Source organism: Elgaria multicarinata, chromosome 4, assembly GCF_023053635.1.
Source record: "Elgaria multicarinata webbii isolate HBS135686 ecotype San Diego chromosome 4, rElgMul1.1.pri, whole genome shotgun sequence".
In the NCBI taxonomy this organism is placed as follows: Eukaryota; Metazoa; Chordata; class Lepidosauria; order Squamata; family Anguidae; genus Elgaria; species Elgaria multicarinata.
This window is the reverse complement of record NC_086174.1, coordinates 117,851,816-117,873,128: the sequence shown is the minus strand read 5'-3', so window position 1 is coordinate 117,873,128 and position 21,313 is coordinate 117,851,816. Positions and strand designations below refer to the sequence as shown.

General features: G+C 40.8%; 1 protein-coding gene across 2 annotated transcripts in view; it reads right to left on the bottom strand.

The window, feature by feature from the left end:
• The window catches only part of GCLC (glutamate-cysteine ligase catalytic subunit), a 34,090-nt gene extending 15,541 nt beyond the window's left edge, over positions 1–18,549 (bottom strand). Inside the window, exons 1-8 of one of the 2 annotated variants that reach the window (XR_010025392.1) lie at positions 18,067–18,549; positions 8,847–8,959; positions 7,754–7,936; positions 5,207–5,320; positions 4,481–4,539; positions 4,258–4,394; positions 2,491–2,565; positions 462–578 (exon numbers count right to left, since the gene is read on the bottom strand). Coding sequence is in view for 1 of the 2 variants with exons in the window: in XM_063125056.1 (XP_062981126.1) it covers positions 462–578; positions 2,491–2,565; positions 4,258–4,394; positions 4,481–4,539; positions 5,207–5,320; positions 7,754–7,936; positions 8,847–8,959; positions 18,067–18,216 (948 nt within the window). In the remaining variant the exon portion in view is untranslated. The remainder of the gene's footprint in view (positions 1–461; positions 579–2,490; positions 2,566–4,257; positions 4,395–4,480; positions 4,540–5,206; positions 5,321–7,753; positions 7,937–8,846; positions 8,960–18,066) is intronic. The other variant, XM_063125056.1, reaches the window with a different exon arrangement.
• Positions 18,550–21,313: the final 2,764 nt, after the last annotated feature.

Below are 21,313 nucleotides of genomic sequence, written 5' to 3'. Positions count from 1 at the left end.
TTCAGAAATGAAACAGATGTTTTGGGGAAGTGATTCTGGTGTCAGGTGGTGAGATGTGAGTAACTTGCATACCCTCCTCTCACCAACCATAATTCCTTTCCCATTCTGATCTCACTGACCACCTAATCGCGGCATTCTTACTCTTCCATTTCTCTTGCTCATTCCCCAAGCCACCCAAAGTCTTGAAAGTAAGATTATGCAAGTTATACATTTAATTTTTTTTTATTCTAGAATTCTTTGGTAAAATACAAACTTTGGCAGTGCCTCTAACTTCGTGTTCATTCTTAACAGCATGTTTTAGCATAAGATAATAAAGTTTGGTCAATTTTGTGTGAGAAAACAAGCTATGAGAATTCCAAGCACGGTTAATAAAGTATAGATCTGAAAACTTCAGAACTAAAGATGTATATTGTACAAGCAGCTACTATACAGACTGTATGACTGCTCTAGGCATCACCTACCTCTAATCCCCTCTCCTCTCTTGTTCTGTCGTCTACTGATGCAGATATTACTCCCCAACGACAATCAATATCTGTCACATGGCCTCTGTAGAATGGAGCTGCAGCACTTAATGCCATCTAAAGCATATCAGAGAATACATAATACTATGTTACTAAAATGGCAGCATATAAATCTAAAGATGATTTATACTGAAACACAAGATGCTCTGTTCGCCTTCGACAACTGAAAACGTTTACTAGAACCGTTATCTCATTACAGTAACAGTATGTTTTTGCTAACCCACACAATTTTGCATTCCGGTCTACATCTTCTAATCTACTCTCTCTCTCTCTTCTTAATCTGTCTTGCAATCTCTCATTAAGTGTGCTCCTGGTGCGTTATATATGTTTCAGGAAGAAACGTGTACGTAGGCAGTTACATGAGAAGTATTTACTATCGTGCTTCATTCCAGCCTTCTCCACCCTGGTGCCTTCCAGATGTTTTGGATGCTGAGGGTTGTAGTTCAAAACAACTGGAAGGCACCAGGGTGGAGAAGGCTGCCCCATTCTATTCAAAAACTCAATCATCTGTTTTGTGTGTGTTGTGCTCTTCACAAAACTTCACATGAGGGAGGCACACAATTTCAGCTGCTCTAGTTTTGCTTTGAATTGGGTTGCATCTAGTGTTGCCTTTCCAATGGCATGAAACCTCTTCACCATTTTTCGTCATTGTAACAGAAGTGTGTTAAGAAAAGCATGCTGAAATTCGAAGTGACAATCCTGTTAGTGCAAGATGTTGCACACATCTTGCAAATGTTCCCACAAATCCTCCTACATTGCCCTCCATCACCCTTGCGAACAACATAGCCTAAGCTGGCAGTATTCAGGATGGCTGTGCAGAGCACTGTTCATTACTGAGACTGTTAGAGCAAAGGAAAGTCTGATGAGGTACATGTGGCATTTTGCGACAAACACTACATTGCACTGTCTCATGCAGAATTTCTTCCACTTATACAAGAGTTTACAACAGCGATGGGCAGAAGGTAGATGGCCAGATTGATTGTACTTCAACTCCCAGAAGCCCCTGCCAGCATGCCCAATGGTAAGAAATACTGGGAGTTGGTCCAAACATCTAGAGATCTACTTTCTGCACATCCCCGGTTTACAAACAATGCTTCTTATACTTTTTGCATGCAGTACTGAAAGCAAGCCATTCACTTTTACTGATATTTTCACAAACACCTATGTTTAAGTTATTTCTACAGAGGAATTATCCTCGTTCATGACAATGTAAGATTATTGTTTTAAGGCCTGCATAACTTGGAACCTTTTGTTTTAAAAGTTGCTGTAACAGATACACTATGTTATCATGTTTTAAAACTAATGTACACATAAGCTCTACCCATTTTACAACAATGTTTTCAGTTATGGTGTGCGTATCTGAATAAAGTAATGGTCGTGATTCCAAGCCCTCCCAATGTGATGCGAGACAATAAAGAGGTCTGTCAAGTAATCCACAAAACTTTTTCCAGCAAATAAACATCTCTTTGCACCTGAAGAGAGTGCAGGAAAGTTTTTGCTTTCCTCCAAGCAAAAACTTGGCTAAGTAAACTAGGCAGTTGTCCTTTTAACAAAAGGGAACGTTTTTCCCTGAGCCACTTTTACTTCAGGGGGGATTCTTCTGAAGAAGTCTTTGGCAAGTAGCTAGCCGAGCTGATTGCCTCTTCCCTGCTTTCAGCTCTGCCCACTTGAGCCTGCAGTGGATTCTGGGATTGGTCAACTCTGAAGTCTCTTCCCCCTCTGGGGAAACCTGAGTTCCCACAGACTCTGAGTTGTTAGCATTCTCTCCAATAAAGTCCATCCCTGGCTCCTGAAGCGCCTGGAAGAATCTCCTCCCCTACTTCCTGTGTTGGCTGGTAAATTTCTAGTCCTGTTTCTTGTGGTTCAGAATCTGATTTCGATTGATAGCCTGAAACCCCTTCCCCCACACTAGGGAGAACAGGCCTGATCCTGACAGCAATGTGTGCCGAGATAAAATCCTACCACTTACCACAATGGGACAGATCGTTGCTAGTTGATCATAAAGGTATCGTGCTTCAGAAATGCTGCAAGCCTGGAATGTAACCTGTATGAGAATACAAAATCCAACAGGATTGAACAAAAAATTGCATTGTCACGGTCACAAACATAAGAAGCAACTTCTTCTGGACACTAAAAAGGTAAAAGCCAGGTTCATACAAGTATTTTAATGAACCACAGGGCATGTTGTAACAGGTTGGGAGTTATGTCTGTAATGGGAGATTTAGCAGCGAGAGTTAGCTCTGAACATTCTCTCCAAAGAACTTCTCTGTTCACTTTGCCCCCAGGGATGCTAATTACTAGGATATACAACAACTTCAAGGAAACAGAGGATCCTTACTTCTTTCCATCTCTTCCTACCATTTATCACGTAGCTTTTTCTGTCCCTGGGCAGAGGTTTCTTCATCCAGAAGTCTGGGAGACCAAATAGGAGTATAGGTTCCAGCTCCACTGCCCTCCCACCCACCACACACACTGGGGTGGACACATAAAACTCAACTCTACAGCTCAACTCTAACACCACAAGGAACTATAATTTACAAGCATCCTTATGAAAATGCAATCTGAATATCCAAACACACGGGCAAACTATAATTTCAAGCTACTTCTCTAATTTAGTTTTCCATATATTTATCATTCCCATTTCTAAGTTAGAGTTACACTTCTGTGTTCTTTTGTTCCGAAAAATAAGTATAGGAATGCACAGTCCACCCTTTGAACAGGGTTTCCAGAGTAGCTTATAATACTAAATCAAAAGTACAATAATTGTATCAGAGCTACAATCCTGTACATACTTACTTGGGAGTAATCTAATTGAACTCAGTGGCATTTTCCTATGAGTGCATAGAACAGCACTCTCAAAAACAAACATGAAAGAACAAAAGCAGAAAGATCGAAAAACTAAAAGGAGCAGTGCAGGGATTTCAGAGCAATTAAAATTTACATTAAAAAGCTCGTGAAAATTAAAAGGTACCAAAATGACATCAACATAAATGCCAGGCAAAATTGCCCAGGAAGAGCATTCTACAATCGCAGCACCACTACTGAGAAGGGCCTTTCCCCAATAACCACCTCCCACACCTCAGAATTCATGGAAACCCAGAGAAAAGCCTCTGAAGACTGTATAATACTGTCAAGCACAAATGGCTATTCTTCAGGAATCCTGGTCTCAGCCTAATTTATATTTACCTAAATTAAGCGAAATTTGATAGATTAACAGCACAATCCTGGGTACTCGTAAGCCTCCAAACTGAGAAGTTTATGTGTATTCAATAAAGAGCGGGAGGCGCCTTGCACCTCATGCTCTGCTTTTCAGCTAGTCAAGCCAAGACTTTAGGGAGGGGGAAAGAAGGAAGCTGGGGATACCTCATAGCCCATGTCGTCCCCAGTCTCCTCCCCTCCCCACCTCTGGGAACACCTCCTTTTCCCCCATCTCCTTGCTCCATTTTGCCAGCGTGGAGAGGTAGCCGGCACAGTACTCTCTGTGCCAGCTATGGGGGGACGCAGGTTCTAGGGGACACAGGATAGCTCCCTTAGCTATTTTACAAATAACAGTGCTAGTTTATCAACTTCAAAATAGCAGATCAGAAGTAAGGGAAGTGAAGAGAAAAACAGTATAGGACATTATTGAAAAATACAGGCAACTGAGATAGGAATTAATATTATACAGAAGCTTTACCCCCCCCAAAAAAGTTAGCACAACTATTGCATTGCTCCAGCGTTTATTTCATGAGTTTACCTGAAGACAACAATTGCCCATTCCAAAACCCATTGCGTCCATATATACGTGGTCAGGCTTGGCGGCTCTTGCTGCTTCACCATCATCATTAGGGAATGTTTCTATAAATGGTGATGGAGTATTTTTGTCCTTGAATACTGCGTGAGACATATCAACAAGAAGTTACGTCTGTTGCTAATAACCTGTATCTCTTTTTTGAAAGGTAAATGGTTGATTCACTCACTTGGAACATTTATCACTACTTTTTCTCCTCTTCTGTGCCGAATGTTTCTTGTTAAAGTACTAAAATGAAAACGAATCCTTTTGAAATGCAGTCTCAAAGAGCAGCGTGCAGACATTCATTAGAATTTTTTTTTATTTAAGATTGTTTTTTCTTTCAGGAATTTCCCTTCATATCATTCTTCATATTCAACTATGGTGGTATTTGCATTACTGCTTTATTCAAAGAATTCTCTGAAACATCAATGTTATCCAGATGTGGCCATCATTAAGAGCCTGTAGAAAGCTGAGAAATAAAATCTAGGCAACAGAGTTTACCAAACTGTCTACACTATAACCTAAACTTTCAAGCTGCTGCAATTGTCAGCACAAGGCTAGCTAATTTTGGGGGGGTGGGGGATGGGGGTGCTTCCAAAAAGGCCTGTCTTATATTTACCATAGCAAGTTCTACCCCAGTATACCTGGCATGACTGAACAGAGATTACTTGACTATTGTAGAACTCAAATACCAGCCACAAAATTTCTACTTATTACTGAGCAAAGAAGTGCAGCTTATACGAAATGTAAAGCTGGTGTTTACAAGTATAAATGAACGTACACTATATCTTTCTCTATTTTCAAAAGCACAGAGTAGTCTGATGAGCTTTATATTCTACTGAAAGGGAAACATTCTATGACTGCATTATATGTGCAGAGAAAAGATAGCTTTCCCCCATTTCCACGTACTTACCTAAATCTAGGATGCTTGTTGATGGCTTCATCTGGAAAAAAGAGAGACTTGGATGCGCCTGTCTCAACAGGTGTTGGGTCATACTCTGGTATCGTAAATCCTGGACAACCTAATCTGTGAATTCCAAGCAAGTTGTGATTAAGTATCTTTCTAATCAAATTCGAAATGACAAACAGATAAAGCCTCATTTAGCTAACCTTAAAATGTTAATAGAAATATGTTAGAATTAAGCTAAAACCAAAGAATTCTTTTTAAAGAAGTCTAAAAACACATTTCCCCCCATAGACAGCAGGGGAAATAATTACAGGTACTCTGTATCTATGCACTAATCCTCAAATCAGTAAAGAGATAGGAATCCACAGGTTTTGGCTAGTCCTGGTCCTGCCTCAGAAGTGGATCGGAGTCACCCACTACAGAATGTCCTCCTCCTCCTGAGTAGAAAGAAGGTCCTAATTTTTGGTTCAGGTACTAATTTATATTTAAATACGTTTCACTCTCTTCCCAGATGTTGTACACACATTTAGTATCTTTAACTATGAAGGGGGAAAGCGTTGTGAGAAGCAATTTCATGCCAGCATCAGCTGGGAATGTTTCTGGAAAACAAGACCCCTCATATAAAGAGCCTGAAGCAGACACAAAGCTCCTATATATACACAAAGAGGTTTTCTTATTCAGTGGATTGGCTTCTCAACTCCAACCAGTGTTGGATGATACTGATTTAGGACCATTCCACCTGTCATCCTGGTGGATGATACTATGGGGAATGGATGGGGGAGTGGAACACTGCTGATTCTCCTGGACTTCTCAGCTGTTTTGGATATCAAGGACTATGACATCCTTCTGGATTACATATCTGGGTTGGGATTAGGAGACTGTTACTGTGGTTCCACTTCTTCCTGGAAGAACTGTTCAAAAGGTAGTGCTTGGGGACTTTTGTTCTACCCCTTGGTCACTAGTTTATGAGATGCCACAAGATTCCATCTAGTCCCACATTTTCAACATCTAGATGAAACTGCCAGGAAAGTTGGGCGCTTTGGGCTTAAGTGTCACCAGTATATGGATGATACCTCTTGTTTCTGTCTAAACACTACAAGAAAGCTGTGGAACTCTTGAAAAGGTATCTGGAGGTGGTTTGAGGTGGACAACGGTGAAAAAGCTGAGACAAAATGGAGGTATTGTGTGTGTAGGGGAACCAACTATGAATGGAGGTTTATAACTGGTCTTAGATGGCACGGCACTTCCCTTGAAGGATTATATGTGTCGTTTGAGAATCCTCCTGGAGAAGCTAAGGTGGTTGCGGTGGCTTAGTCTGGTAAAAAGCTACAGCCCTATCTGGAAAGGATGGACCTTTCCTCAATTATCCATGTGCTAGTGACATACAGACTGGACTACTATATGCTTTTTTATGCTTTTTATGCTTTTAATTGTTGTGAACCGCCCAGAGAGCTTTGGCTATTGGGCAGTATAAAAACGTAATAAAATAAATAAATGTGCTCTATATGGACCTGCCTTTAAAAATTATTTTTTCAACTGGTGCAGAATGTGGCTACTAGAATACTGGCAGGGGCGAGGTAGGTAGATCACATGAAACCTATACTCCACTAGGTGCACTCATTACTGGCATCTCTGAGCCTAATTTAAAGTGCCAACTTTAACCTCTAAAGCATTAAATGGCTTGGGTCCAAGTTAATTTGAAGGACCAACCTTGCCCATATCAGCCTACCTGCACTTTAAGATCAACAAGAGGCCTTTCTCGCTTGCCCACCTTTGAACGCGGTCAGGTTGGGGAGTACAAGTGAGAGGGCATTTTCCACAATGGCACCATGAATCTGGAGCAAGTTGCCATACATGATCCATCAGATCGGAACCACATCATTGTAGCCTATTAGGAAAGCTCTGAAGAGTCAGTTTCTATTGGGTTTATACTTCACTGTTGGTTTATAGCTGCAGTAGATTGTAAGCCTGCGAGCAGGGATTGACTTCTACTGACTGGTTGCAAGCTGCTTTGGGAGCCTTTTTTGGGGCTGAGGAGCAGCATAAAAATGCCATAATTAATAACTGCAATCTGTGTTAGTTTTTAGTACTTACTTGGTTAGATGTTTATGACTACTGCTGGTGTTTATTAGTTTCATTAATTTTTGCTGTTTTATTGTTGTATAGAATTTTATTAAGCCAACCTGCGAGGGCCTTTCCCTTTAAAGGTAGTCTACAAATATTTTAAATAGAATAAAAAAAAGTGTGTGAGAGTGAGGAATTACTTGCTCCACCGAAGTGAACAAGGAATTATTTGCAGAAAGGAGAGCCCCATGTGTACACTTCAGCCCTTGTACCTGCAGGAAACATCTAGATTGGGAAACATCTGCAATGACACATACATATAGATGCAAACTAAATGGCCATGACACTGGTTGGAAAATGCCGTAAGGTAAACCTTTCATCTCTAAGTAAAAATAACACACAATTGTTTCAGTTATGCAGCCTTCATTTGATTCACAGACATCTTAAGGAATCCTATTTTCAAGCCATATTAAAAAAAAACAGAGTAACCTTGGAAATGTTGTGACAGTGCAAATAGCTTCATTTTTTTTCAGCACAGAAGCAGCTTCCTGACGTCGCTTCCTCATGTTGTCTTGTACAGTGTTAAACTCAGACATTGTTCCTCCATACGGCTGCCCAGGAGTCCCTTCTATCATGTAGCTTCCGTATTCAGGCCTCCACAGAGTTGGATGGCTGTGAGAAAAGTAATGAGAAATTTCTACAACATGAATTTAACTTGGAATCTCCCAATAACTTATGACAGCGTGGGGAATTCTTGCTCAACTAGACCAGTTTGCCCAGAATGGGTTAAATCCACATTAGATTTATAGGGGATCACCAGCACATTGTGAGAAATACTACTCAACCCCATTAGCAGTACTGTGGCATGCAAAACAGGCTCTCAGGTCAAAGATACCAATGTTGATGACTACATATAAAACACACAGTTCTCATCACAAACATCTGTCAAAAAACATACAAACCACATTTTACACATTTCTTGGCTACGCGATTAGGAATTTCAATAATATATTTGAAAGGTGCATACATTAGTTCCAAACTATTCCAAAGATTATATAACCACAAGTTGATCGCGAATATGAAAATATGCACTGATCTCTTATGACATTCCCAATTATCTTTCAGTTATGAAAATAAAGGCCTCAAGTTTCTAGTCTTGAGTACATACTGTGAATGCTGGAGGATTTTGTTGGATCCACATTTTTAAGTGAACCAACCTCACTTGTACTTCCTGGACAAATATGTGGAACAGAAGTTATCCTACAAATTTTGCACTTCTCCAAGTTTTGCAATGCAGTTTTCTGCTCAAAAGTTGCATACAAAAATGTATATATTAGGGAAAGGTATGTACCAAAGGGAGAAAAAGCCATGTACAAAAATAAAATCACACTTTTTGTGGGTGATTTTGGTTTATTTTATGGCAGAATGATATAGAAATTGGACAAAATCGATTTATGTTTCAGTACGTGCAAAATTGATCTGGACTGGATATAGACTGACTCGTACATCCCTATTACATCCAGGTTAGAAAGCCCTAAATATCAGAAAATTAGTGTGTAATCTAAGAGCAGCTGCTACTTACTTTGGGTTTACCTTTTCACCCTTTTCTTGCAAAGTGTGAAGAACTTCTCCACCAGTTAAGGACAATTGTGCTCTCTTGTTTTTATGATCAAAAGCTACCAACATGTATTCCACCTAATATACAACACAAGAACACACAAAAAATATTAAGCACACCAGACTGGAAAAATGTCAAAACAGACTATAATATGGCAGACAAGCCATCTTTTGCAAAAGCATCTAGTTTCATGGTAAAATTCTGTAAGTGGGAATAACGTTAATGTTTGACTTTTGTTTTTCATGTATAAGACTCCAAATGTGCAATTCTCTAAAGTCCACAATATACTAATCATGAATGACAGAACTCAGCAGCTGCCACTGTGGTTTTCCATCACCTCAGGGTATTTTTGATTAAGGATGAAAACCCATCAGAATTTCTTTCCCAAGGGAATCAGTCCAATCTGTTCCATTGCCTTATTCTGAGCATTCATTTGGTACAAATATTATCCTTTTAAGTTGCTACTCAAAACACACATTGCAACTAACGAGAGAGCCGCTGCTTCATAGGTGCACTAGCCAGTCATATAAGCACATGGCCAAGATCCAGATGAAAGGTCCATTCTAGTTTTAAAAACCCTCACACAGACAGAGCAATTCTGTGGAGAATTATGACACATAACACCTGGCTATATATAGCCAGGTGAATCTGTGGCTTGTATGTGCAGGACCAGCCGTAGATATTTTTTTGGGCTATTTCCCCTCTACTTGTAGTGGAACGACATACTGTAATCCATGTCATGTGGTCTGACATAACTAAAGGATGTGCAATACATACCACAAACCAGGAAGTAGGGTTTAGATTCATTATGGAGAACTAAACCTAGAGATTATAGTCATTTGTACACAGCTAAAGAAAAAAATGTGATAGATTAGAGAACAAAGAGTACTTTTCTTTGAACAGTGTACCACAGAGCAGGGCAATACTATAAAACAGGCTATTAAAAAGTCATGTTTACTATGTTTAAATTAATCAACAAACAAAAGACTTAACAGCACAGTTTAAAGAGATGCTTGTACAATTTTATATCAAATTTGATTATGCTACAAATTGTTTTTGTTCTTTGTTTCATGAAAAAAGCTATCTTCCTATTTAACTCCTCCAATGCATGATAGAATTTACAAACTTTGCAGTCCAACCATGTCAAATTCCACTGAGTTCAATAGGACTTAATCTATATTTATTATTTATTTCATTTCTATACCGCCCAATAGCCAAAAAAGTTTGCATTTTAATTCTGACAAGCAAGGAATCCCAGGCATTATACAATCAAAATAAGCTGTGTCTAACTTAGGCCTTAGCTAGACCTACCTTTTATCATGCGACGGAGGAGGGAAGATTCCACGATGTGATTATCGCGAGATCCCTCCTCCATTTACTCATGAGGCGCAACAACCTCAGGAGGAGAGGTGGTGCGCCTGCCATTTTTTTTAAAGAGGAAGGGGTGCATAAGCACTCGAGCACCGAAAGTTAAAGTTTTTTTTTTTTTTTTTTTTAAATCATTTCCCCGCTCCACCCTACCCCCGATGGGTGCAGTGCTCCTGAGGAGCACTCCGCCCTATGTGCGGCTCCCGGCTCTGTGCGAGGAATCGTGTGGGGCTGGGTCAACCCGCGGCAATGGGCCACACGTTCCGCGGTCCTGGGCTCAGCCCGTGATCGTGGAAAAACCAGGCCAAAAGTGTAGGGCTCTATCCTGGGCAAGGGAGAGATGATCCCTACGTGATCCCGGGATCCCCTGTGCGTCATATGGACACACAGGGATGATCCCGGGGTTCGCCCTGGGATAAAGCCCCATCTAGCTAAGGCCTTAGAGAAATCAAGCGTTTCCATTGCTGAAAGGGAGCTTAAATGGACCTCAGTTATGGAGTACTTTTGCCATTGCCCAGCCAGTAACACAGCACAAGCAGGAAAACTCACAAAGTGATAGGGGTTGGACTCGATGGCCTTATAGGCCGCTTCCAACAACTCTACTATTCTATGATTCTATACTAGGGTATACAGCCTGCTCCTAGATGTTACAGCAGAGATGGAAACATTGCTTCCAGGAACATCCCTTGGCAAGTTTAATGTGTAGTACTGCTCTTAGTTTAATTAAAAATACACCACACCCTTCCAAACTCAAGTAATTAAAAATAAATTGCACCAATTTCCCAAAATTTCTACCTCTTCACCTCCACCATCTAGCAACACTTCCAAACTCCATCCCTGTTAGCAGCCTTGCTAACATGACATTTTCAGATTCTGCCTTTTGAGTCAAAACTTTGTTTCGAAAACAGATCAGTGACATAAAAATCAGTTATTCAGAAACTGTGCATTAATGCATTAACAATTTCAATTTTCTAGTAATCTGCAAAGATCTATTTATTCTGTCTAGGATATTAAAGACATACAATTGCAAGTACACACTTTATGAAACAAATTCTCATTTACAGGGTGCTTGTTAATACAACCAACTGGCAAAAAACAAAGGCTGTGATAGTCTGTACAGAGCAACACTATTTAAATCTTATCAGTTTCAGTACATTTAAGTATCCTAAGGCTGCAGTCCTAAACATGCATTGTCAAGGGATCTTATATTGATCTCAATGGTATTTATTTCTAAGTAATTAATGATTCTGATTAACAAGTGTGTGCAGGATACCATGTGAGGGCAGCATGGGTGTTTTAAAGTTCTTCCGTGACAAATGGGTATGCAGCAACAAAGTTTGAGGAGCATGAAGGCACAAAGGTGAGCATAACAGTCCACACATTGGCAAGTTATTCCACACCACACATTGTTCTAACAAATTCAGCTATGCAAGTGTTTAAATGATTATACTAAGCTGCCATTTTTTAAAAAAACAAATAAGCGTTGTTTCTCATGTACAATGCAGAAACATGAATAAATTAAAAGCCTCCTTCACGCATTACATGCACCAAGTTTGAGGGGGGGGGAGGCAAGCACAGAACAAGAACTGGGACCATGTTGCTGGCCTCGTCCCTGTCATCCACATTCAAAGTGCAGACATGTTTATTATATTTAAACATTCCTTGTCCACCTTTCAGGGCAGAAGCCCTCCCAAGACATTCACACTCTTCAAGTGTATCAATGTTCACCCTGTTCAAACGCATCGTGTCTGAAGGGAGTTTAAATCAGACCACACTCAAGAACAATCATGCTGCATTTGACAGGGGCCACCAGAACATCTGTAATAAAAACATGCTGCCTTCTTTAGAAGTTTCAATATGTGAAATACGAGGGTAAAATCCAAATAAAGTCCTACTTAGATTAGACCCATTGAAATGAATATTTAAATAGATTAACTTAAGTCTATTCATTTCAACAGGTCTACTCTAAGTAGGACTTTAATTGGATTCTACCCAAAGTCTGCAGAGAGGCAAAAATGACTTTCAAAGTAAGGTACTGGGAGTTAACATAAGATGTTTATTCTTTCAGAGACTCAGTACCCCAATAGCTGAACTGAGAAAGCCCCTCCTTTTCTTCAGTCTGTAAATGCAAGCATGGCACCAGAAAAAGGACCTTAAAATGCTTTTATTTATATTTCACTTTCCTGCACTATAAAACTTTTTATAACAACAGTTAAACTAAATATTTGACAGTTTAATTTCCCTGGCAATGTTAATTAGGAATTTCATACCAAGGTTTAGGAAACCTATACATAATACACTATGAGCATGATTCAAAGAAAAAACGGAGGGGCTTCCTGTTCTCTTCACTAAAGGGAAATGCATCATGGACTTCCCACTGTCTGTAGAGAACATCCCTCCGCTGATAGAAGAGAACAGAAAAGACCTGAACATAGAGGCCTATGCATGAACATCAAAGCCTGAAAATTGTGCCTGTTGGGCACAATCCTTAAAGGGGATTCATTATGATTTCCAGGTAACCATGACCTAAACAATTCCCTCCCTGTAGGAAATGGCAGTCATGTTACTTCTTATACTTGGCCAAAAGGTTTGAATGCAGTGTGCTTCATCATAAATCCTCCATTTGCAGGCTGGAAACATGGCTCCAGATAGGGTGCTGTCAACAAACTAGCCTAAACACCTTTCATTGCGTCAAGGTAGAAGAATATGAAAATAACTTATCCAGGGTAGAATAATAGGTTTCTCATCCTGTAGATTGAATAGTTGAGTCCTTTCGTTGGGTTTCCAGAAGAGCTTGACTTGCTTTAAAAACAATGAAGATTTAAATTGCTATTGCGTTATGTGGTTTTACAGGCTGAAAGTCTGGTCTTACTGACCATAGTAATCTAGAAGTGAGCCTCAATGAAATCAATGGAACTGATCTGAGTAAAAAAATAGATTACAATCAGCTGGATTTTTTACAAGCTGTTGTCTAGTGAGGTGGAAGTCTAGGAATTTGATGCTGACAATAACAGATAATAATGAAATAAGAAGCCCTATTAAGTGGATAAACGGAAGATTTGCCACCATTACCTCTAAACAAGAGGAACTTAAGTCACAAATAAAACTGTGCCATGAAAGGGTGTAAATAGGAATACAGTGTTTGTGTAGAACTTGCCTAGTAAACAGAATCATAGACTCGTAGAATAGTAGAGTTGGAAGGGGCCTATAAGGCCATCGAGTCCAACCCCCCTGGGGCTCAGTGCAGGAAGCACAAAGTAAAGATACTAAACACACTGGGCTGGAGGGGTTTTTGGTGGTGGTGGGTGGGATTCTAGAGCAGAAGGACTGTGCCTCCTGTTGGGCAATGAGGAAAAGAATAGGATGATCTTCCAGAGGAGCATTCTCCAACCTGATGCCCTCCAGATGTTTTGGAATACAATTCCCAGAATTCCTGACCATTGGTCATGCTGGCTGGGGCTGATGGGAGTTGAAGACAAGACCCTACCATCTGGAGGACACCAGGTTCAGGCACAGTTCTCTTTTCTCACAAAGATTAACAATTAGAAGTGAGGCTCAGACAAATGAGACAAGGTGCAGAAATTCTTCAAATATTGCAGAAAACTGCTAAACCAACATTTTGGATGTCAAGCACAGTAACTGAGGATTAGCCTTTAAATAAAAAAGGATCTCTTCAATTTTTCTGAGGCTGAGGAACATTTTAAAAAGGAAAAGACAAGGTATAGAAAACACTGCAAATAGCTACTTAACTCTACTACAGAAATGAGTATATAAAAGGTAAACAAATAAAAACAATGAAATTTAATCTAGAAAGTATTAGAAAAATTAGAAATGGACCAAAGGGGCGAAAAGGAAGAAAACACAAACAGCAAGCAAACTTTCCTACAACTTCCAAGCAATACATTCTAGATCCCCTGGAGGGAGTATCAGAACAATATTTGAGGTAAGGATTAAAAAGAAGTGAATTCCTGTGTGTGTTGTTGTTGTTTTTAAAAAAGCAGCAACAACCAAATCACAGGAATATTGGATGAAATGCAGACCAGACTACTGAAAGGAACAAACATGGAAAAGTTAAGATTCAACCACTATAGAAGAAACAGGCTCACAATTTGTGCTACAAAAATATTTACAGAATATTCTTATCAAAGCACTTTGAATGTACACTACTGAGCTAACAGGGAAACTACAAATAATAGAAGCCATTTTTCATACTGAAAGGAAGTTAAGGGCAAATTTCTATGGGTTGAGCCCTCGTTAGACGGAAGCCACCAATGTTGGAGGCTTCCGAATACACAATGCCCTGCTGGGCTGTTACTGTCAGGTCAGGAGGAGGACAGAGGTGATTTTATTATTATTATTTATTTATATAGCACCATCAATGTACATGGTGCTGTACAGCGTAAAACAGTAAATAGCAAGACCCTGCCGCATAGGCTTACATTCTATTTTCACCTCCCTTATACATTTTTCCCCTCTAGATGGGCCTTAGAGGGGGCGTGCTGGCGGGGGCTAGGCCAAGGCTGGAGGAGCCATAGGATTTCTCATATACCAGCCTCTCCCCTCACTGCCCACTGGAATGCCGCCTTTCCCCTCTTTTTGAGGACTCAAGAAGCAGCCAGCGCTGTTCTCTCTGCAGCAGCTGTATGTGGGGCAGGGATCAGATTCTAGAGTCCCCTTCCGAGGCTGCAGCAGTGGTTAGGGCCTCCAAGGGGGGACTTCAAAGAATCCTATGGTCTCTGGGATGCTCTCCAGGGATCATAGGATTTCTCTCTTAAAGTATGTCAAAAAAATAAAATAGAATGCTGTCATTGAAAAGTTAAAATAAGATTTCAATAAAACATTTCTAAAATGGCAACAGGAAAAGAGTACAGCATAAATAGCATTAAAAAAAGCTGTCTGCATATCTTACTTGTATGACAGAATATAAAAAGGTTAAAAAACAAACATTAATAGGTCTTTAAAAACACATTGTTCATAAATGTTTAAGAGCAGTATTACAATAAAAATAGCTTTTTCCATTTCATAACAGATGCTCAATAAGTGATACCTAAGCCAGTTTTTTTAAAAAAATGTTTATTATAAAGTCTCAGGATAGATTGCCTTTTCAGAAGAACATACATATAAGCTAATGCTCATCTGAACTACCACTCCAAAACCAAGTTAGCCTCAAGGCAGAAACTATTACTGAAATGAGTAGGATTTTACATGCTCAAATCTGTCCAGGATGTGTACCTTTTTTCTTTCTTCTTCTTTTTTTTTTTTTTAGACTTACCTATCTCCACAGATTAAGGTTGGGTCTTTTACAATGAATCAACTAAGGCTTCAATCCTATACATACTTATCAGGGAGAAAAACCAACTGAATGCAATGGACTTACTTCTGAATTAGCGTGCATAGGATTGGGATGAATATATGCCAAGTCTAAAATGGCCCTGTTCAGAAGACACCTTAAACTACAGCTTTAACCACAGCAAATAATGCTTTCTGATGCTCTCCAGATGTTTTCGATTGTAACTCCCATCAGCCTCTGCCAGTATTGCCAATGGCAAGAAATTATGGGACTTACTGACCCAAAACATCTTGAGTGCACTCTGGATATGTCATAAATATATATGGCAGAACAGGCATACATAGCCTAGCATATATGGATTTACTGGAACAGAGAAAATTGGAACTATAAATGTGGTTACAGCCAAAGTAATAATCATATCTTAAATCAAGCTCAGACCTGTTGGCTCGTGTTAATCTTAATTACAAACATTGAAATTCCCTCTACTTATGTCCCAGGGCAAGAATAAACTTTGACTTTAATGGTAACTAATAGGTCTCCTTCCTTGATAAGAGAAGTTACGTTTTACGTAACGTTTATGTACACTGTATGCAATTTTTCAAGTGTTATTCTTTATCAGCTCATTGGGACGCAAGACAAGCTTCAGGTAACCATGCAATTCTACATCTATTCTATGCTCTTAAATATTGACTTTGGGAGGAAACACATAGATATACTGCCATGTGAAACTCTGGAGACCTCCTACAGTGTGCAGACAGTACTGAGACCTGTTTCGCACATGACAAGAAGGCACTGTCAGGCACTGTTTCCCTCTGAGAATTCTTGTCATGGTGGCACCACCATTTTGAATATTCAAACCGTGGCAGGGGCACAGCGTAGCTTGTTGTTATGTGCGATCCCGGCAAGGGGGAGTTGTTGGGGTGCTTGGCAACCCATGGGCTGCTTTAGGACTATGGGTGGCTTATCAAGCATTCCAACAACCAACCTTCACTGGGTTCACACATAACCAGTCACAGCTTGAATATTCAAAATAGCAGCTAAGTCTCTAAGAATGAAGCAAACATAGAAAATTCTTATAAAAACATTTTTATGACCAAGTGAAGATGAAAAATGTCAAAAGTAGCCCCCTTCTTGGGATTGAAATCAATTAGCAATATCTCATTTTCACTTACAAACTTGTGATATGTATCTATGTTACATAGGCTTAATAAAAAAAAAACAATCAACAAAAAGGGATTTTGGATGTTATTCAATGTAACAACTTTTTATGAGCAATCATCTTCAATTTCTGTGAGGTACCATCACCTTTAGGCAGTACAAGTCTGGAGATGTCTTATGAAAGCAATCTTTAATAATGCAAGAAACAATTATCATAGGCATGTTTGTTACAAAACTGCATGGCAATTTTTTCCAAGTATACATTCATTTAATTATTAACGCACTACTAACGCCAGATGTTCATACCATCCATCAGCATCAACTGATGAGAAAATTCTAGAAATCATGATTCTCTGTGCCACCCCCAATCCTCCTTTTTGCATTTTGGTATCATAAACATGTAATGAATTGGACTAGTGTAAAATATAAAACAGGGAAAAGCTGGCATTCCCTGTTTTACTAAGTATTTACTAAGTATTGCTGAAGTTAAGTTTTTTGGCATAAATCCACTAAACACTAACAGCTGTAACACACAGGCCTCAGATATAAGCTTAGTTTTATTTTGCAGTTTATACTACTGGTGCTGTAAAAAATATAGACCACTTCAGTCATTGTAAACTTCAACTACTGTAAAAACTGCATCATTGGAAGAGCACTGGCCATAGACAGATTCATACATATAACTACCTATATCAGGCCCTTTCTCCTACTGAATCCTTCAGGAGACGGTCCACAACCGGCATACATATGTAACTCCATAATTAGTAAACAATCACTATTTCTGTTAAGCAGTCATAGTGTGGAAAGATACTGCTTAAAGCAGTATCTTTCACATGAGATGAGCTAAAGCAGATGTTCATAAGTGATGCTAAGGCATTCATTTCGTCTGGGATGTCTCTGTTGTGAAAGCTATTAATGCAGAACTGAAAGTGAAAGACAGCACTCTAAATTCAACTCCAGAGACTGGTGTGAATAAGCAGAAGGAGTTGAACTGGGCTTTTGTGCGTGTGCGTGTGTAAACTCCCAATTCCACACACGCTTTATTTTGTAGTAAACCCCACTTAAATCAATGGAACTCACTTCCCTGTCAACATACACAACGTCATGCCATTGGCCAAAGCATGTACGCCTGCACCTCCGGTCTTGTTCCAGGTCCGGCATTGACCTGCGAGCCAAGGTGACAGCGGCCTACCTCCCAAGGCTGTTGTATAAACACATTCTGCAAGCCAGTACCGACTCTCCCCACCGCTACCCCGCGGTAAAAGCACCAGGAGCTCATCAGACCCCTTTCCCTGGATGACCCACGACTAGCTTCCACCCGCGCCTGAGGGGTTTCCCCGAGGACCCCCTTTGTTTCCTGCCACTCACCTCGTCCCCCCACTTGAGCACGTCCTTGTGCCGCTCCCCGACCGCTCGGTAGATGTACAAGAACTGGAGGATGCCGTGTTTGCGCACGTGGTCGGCGTGCCGCTGCGTCTTCTCCCAGCTCAGCGGGGAGCCCTGCGACAGAAGCCCCATAGCCCTCGAGCGGACGGACGAGCGGAGCCGGGAGAGCGCGGCGGGCCAGAGGCAGCGGCTGAGGGCAGGGAGAAAAGCAGCGGCCGCCGTCACTGTGCGGGGCACCGGCAAGAACCCCTCAGGCGGCGGCGGCAAAGACGGAAGAAGAATCCAGCCGCTCACAGGACACAAATGAAGGGACACTACTTCTTTCCCCGCCCCGTCAACCCGTTCGTCCCTCCGCGGCTCCCGTAGGAGAGAGAGCGGCCGCTCGCTCGCCTTACGGCTGAGGGGGAAACTGGAGAACGCCGAAGGAGGCCGGCTGGGCTCTGTGTGTGTGTGTGTGTACAGCGGGGAGAGAGAGAGAGGAGCGCGGCGGTGGTGGTCACCGTCCCGGCAGCAGCGGGGCACGTGATCGAAGGGAGGCGTGGTTATGCGCGCGCGCGTGCGCGCTTTCCACCTTGCGCGCGCGAGCGAAGGAGAAGACGGCGGGGCGGGGGGGAGAAAGAGGGAACGAGCAAGCGATAGAGTCAAGGCGTCAGGCGGTGACTCAGCACTTTCTCTGCCGAGTCTTCTCTCTCCCCCGCTCCCGCCCCCGCCCCCCCCGGCTTCTTTTTAACCGACATCGGTGGAAGGGGGAGGTTACCTGCCGTTGCGATCGCCTCAGTTCTCTTTGTCCGCCCTGGCAGCGTCCACCACCCACCCACACGATCATAAGCCGTTCTTTGTTCTGTCAGAATAGTATAAGCAAAACCCGTTAATTATTAATTTCCCACTTTTCAGGATACAAATCCTTCCAAGGCAGCGCGTAACAAAACTCAAAACCAGTAATAAAGCCTTCCATTTCAGAAACAAAAGAGAACAACCCCACACAGAGAGTACTAAATTCCCATAATAGAAATGCATAGCTATATCGGAAGCATTTAGAGACAAGATTCCCCCCCATATGAATAAAATAATACTGCAATGTTTTGTTTTGAAAGCTTAAAAATCAATAGCAGAACAATAGTAACAATAAACTGCTGGGAAAGGATGCCAGGGATACAGGCAAGGCACAAAGTTACAGAATCATATATTCAGAGGTGATACCAAATCAAATAACCATGACTGTCAGAAGTCAATATAAAAGATGAAAAACTTAGGCCTACAGAGATCTTCCTGAATCCTGCTTATTTGCACATATCAAGTACAGCTTTGTAAGGGGGAGTAAAAAGATGAACTTTGCACCTTGCATATAAAGATAAACATGCTTTTTAAAACCTGCACCTTGAAGATAATATTTCAGCCAGGGTGTGACAGTGGGCCAATTAAGAAATAGTGCAGGCAGCTCTTTCAAAGAAACAAAACAAAAGCCCAGGCACAGCCATTGACAGAGAATCTGTTCTATTCTGATCTACTGCTTATATGTAACTTTAGGTCATCACAATATAAAACAGGGAAGATGGGCAGTATATCAAGTAGAATAAAAATATAATTAATTAAACATGAATCAATAAGAAACTGATCCCATTAAAACAGGCTGTCAACCCCCAAAATAAAATTAACCACTGAGGATACAATACTATGCATGTTTAGACAGAAATAAAGTCCTAGAACTAGCATTTTCCAGTCAGCATTCCCCAGTTGTAAGACTTTTTTTTCTGTTTAAACATGTATAGGATATATAATTCTAGTACTACCAATTCCAAACCTAAATTTAAATTTCCGTTATATGAGATTCCAGTTTTAGTTTTTATATGAAACTGTAAACCAGCTGCTGATTGGAGCTGATCTAAAATAATAACTTTTTGCTGCTTGGCACTGAGAAATGGAGCCTCTCTCAGCACTGAGGAGGGGAAACATCTTATCTCTGATCAGCTGCTGGTCAGAGATTAGACCTTTTGCTTGCAGACAGGGCTGTGCCAGGCGATTTTGTGCCCTAGGCAAGGCAAGCTACTTACACCAAAATTGCCAACTTCAATTCAGCTGTTCAAGCAAAGTTACTGAACTATTATATTTTCCTTTTATTATGCTTTTTCTTAAAACAGCTAATTTGTATAAAACTGTGACCCTTAAAAGGCTGTACTGCATCCCTCTGAGGTCTGCACCCTAGGCGGCTGCTTAGTTGGCCTAATGGTAGCGCCAGCCCTGCTTGGAGAGAGGGGCTGGTGCCTGGGAAAGAAGCTGGTGGGCCAAATGAGGAGACCCCCACGGGTTGGAAGTTTCCTATTCCTGTGTTAAGGTAATTCCTCCAGCAGTAGCCAATCCATGAATACATGAGAGTGGAGAGACTATATTTGTTTTATTTATTAAACTAGGGTGACCATATGAAAAGGAGGACAGGGCTCCTGTATCTTTAACAATTGCATAGAAAAGGGAATTTCAGCAGGTGTCATTTGTATATATGGAGAACCTGGTGAAATTCCTTCTTTATCACAATAGTTAAAGTGCAGGAGCTATTCTAGAGTGACCAGATTTAAAAGAGAGCAGGGCACCTGCAGCTTTAACTGGTGTGATGAAGAGGAAATTTCGCCAGGTGCAATATGCATACAAATGACACCTGCTGAAATTCCCTTTTCGATACAACTGTTAAAGATACAGGAGCCCTGTCCTCTTTTTCATATGGTCACCTTAATTAAGGGTGCAATCTTATTCATGTTTGGACAGAAAAAGGTCCTATTTTACTCAGAAGTGAATCTCACTGACTAGTAGATACATTTACATTGCAGTCTAAATCTCTCTTCTAGTAAACTTCACGGGAGTGGCAACTCCTACCCAGCAGTTAACCTACTTATTTAAGTTTCACACCTTTTTTGGGGGGTAAGAACACTGTGACAAAGCAAGTGAGTGCTTGATCCTCAGCACACAACAGATAGCAAGGTGATTATATGCTAGTTATGCAATGTCCTGGGACAAAAAAAAAAAGCCATGTCATCCTGACAAAAAGAACATACAATGATTACTCAGCTATAGAATGAGGAAATCATCTGATCAGACAACTGACAACTCTCATATCTAATATGGGATTAAGATTTGTGGAATAAAGTATAAAATTGAAGGAGTTGGAGATTTGTCAAAATAAATTTCTGAGATTATTGCTGGCAGTACCTCCAGGGACCCCAGCTCCCTTCCTCAGAGC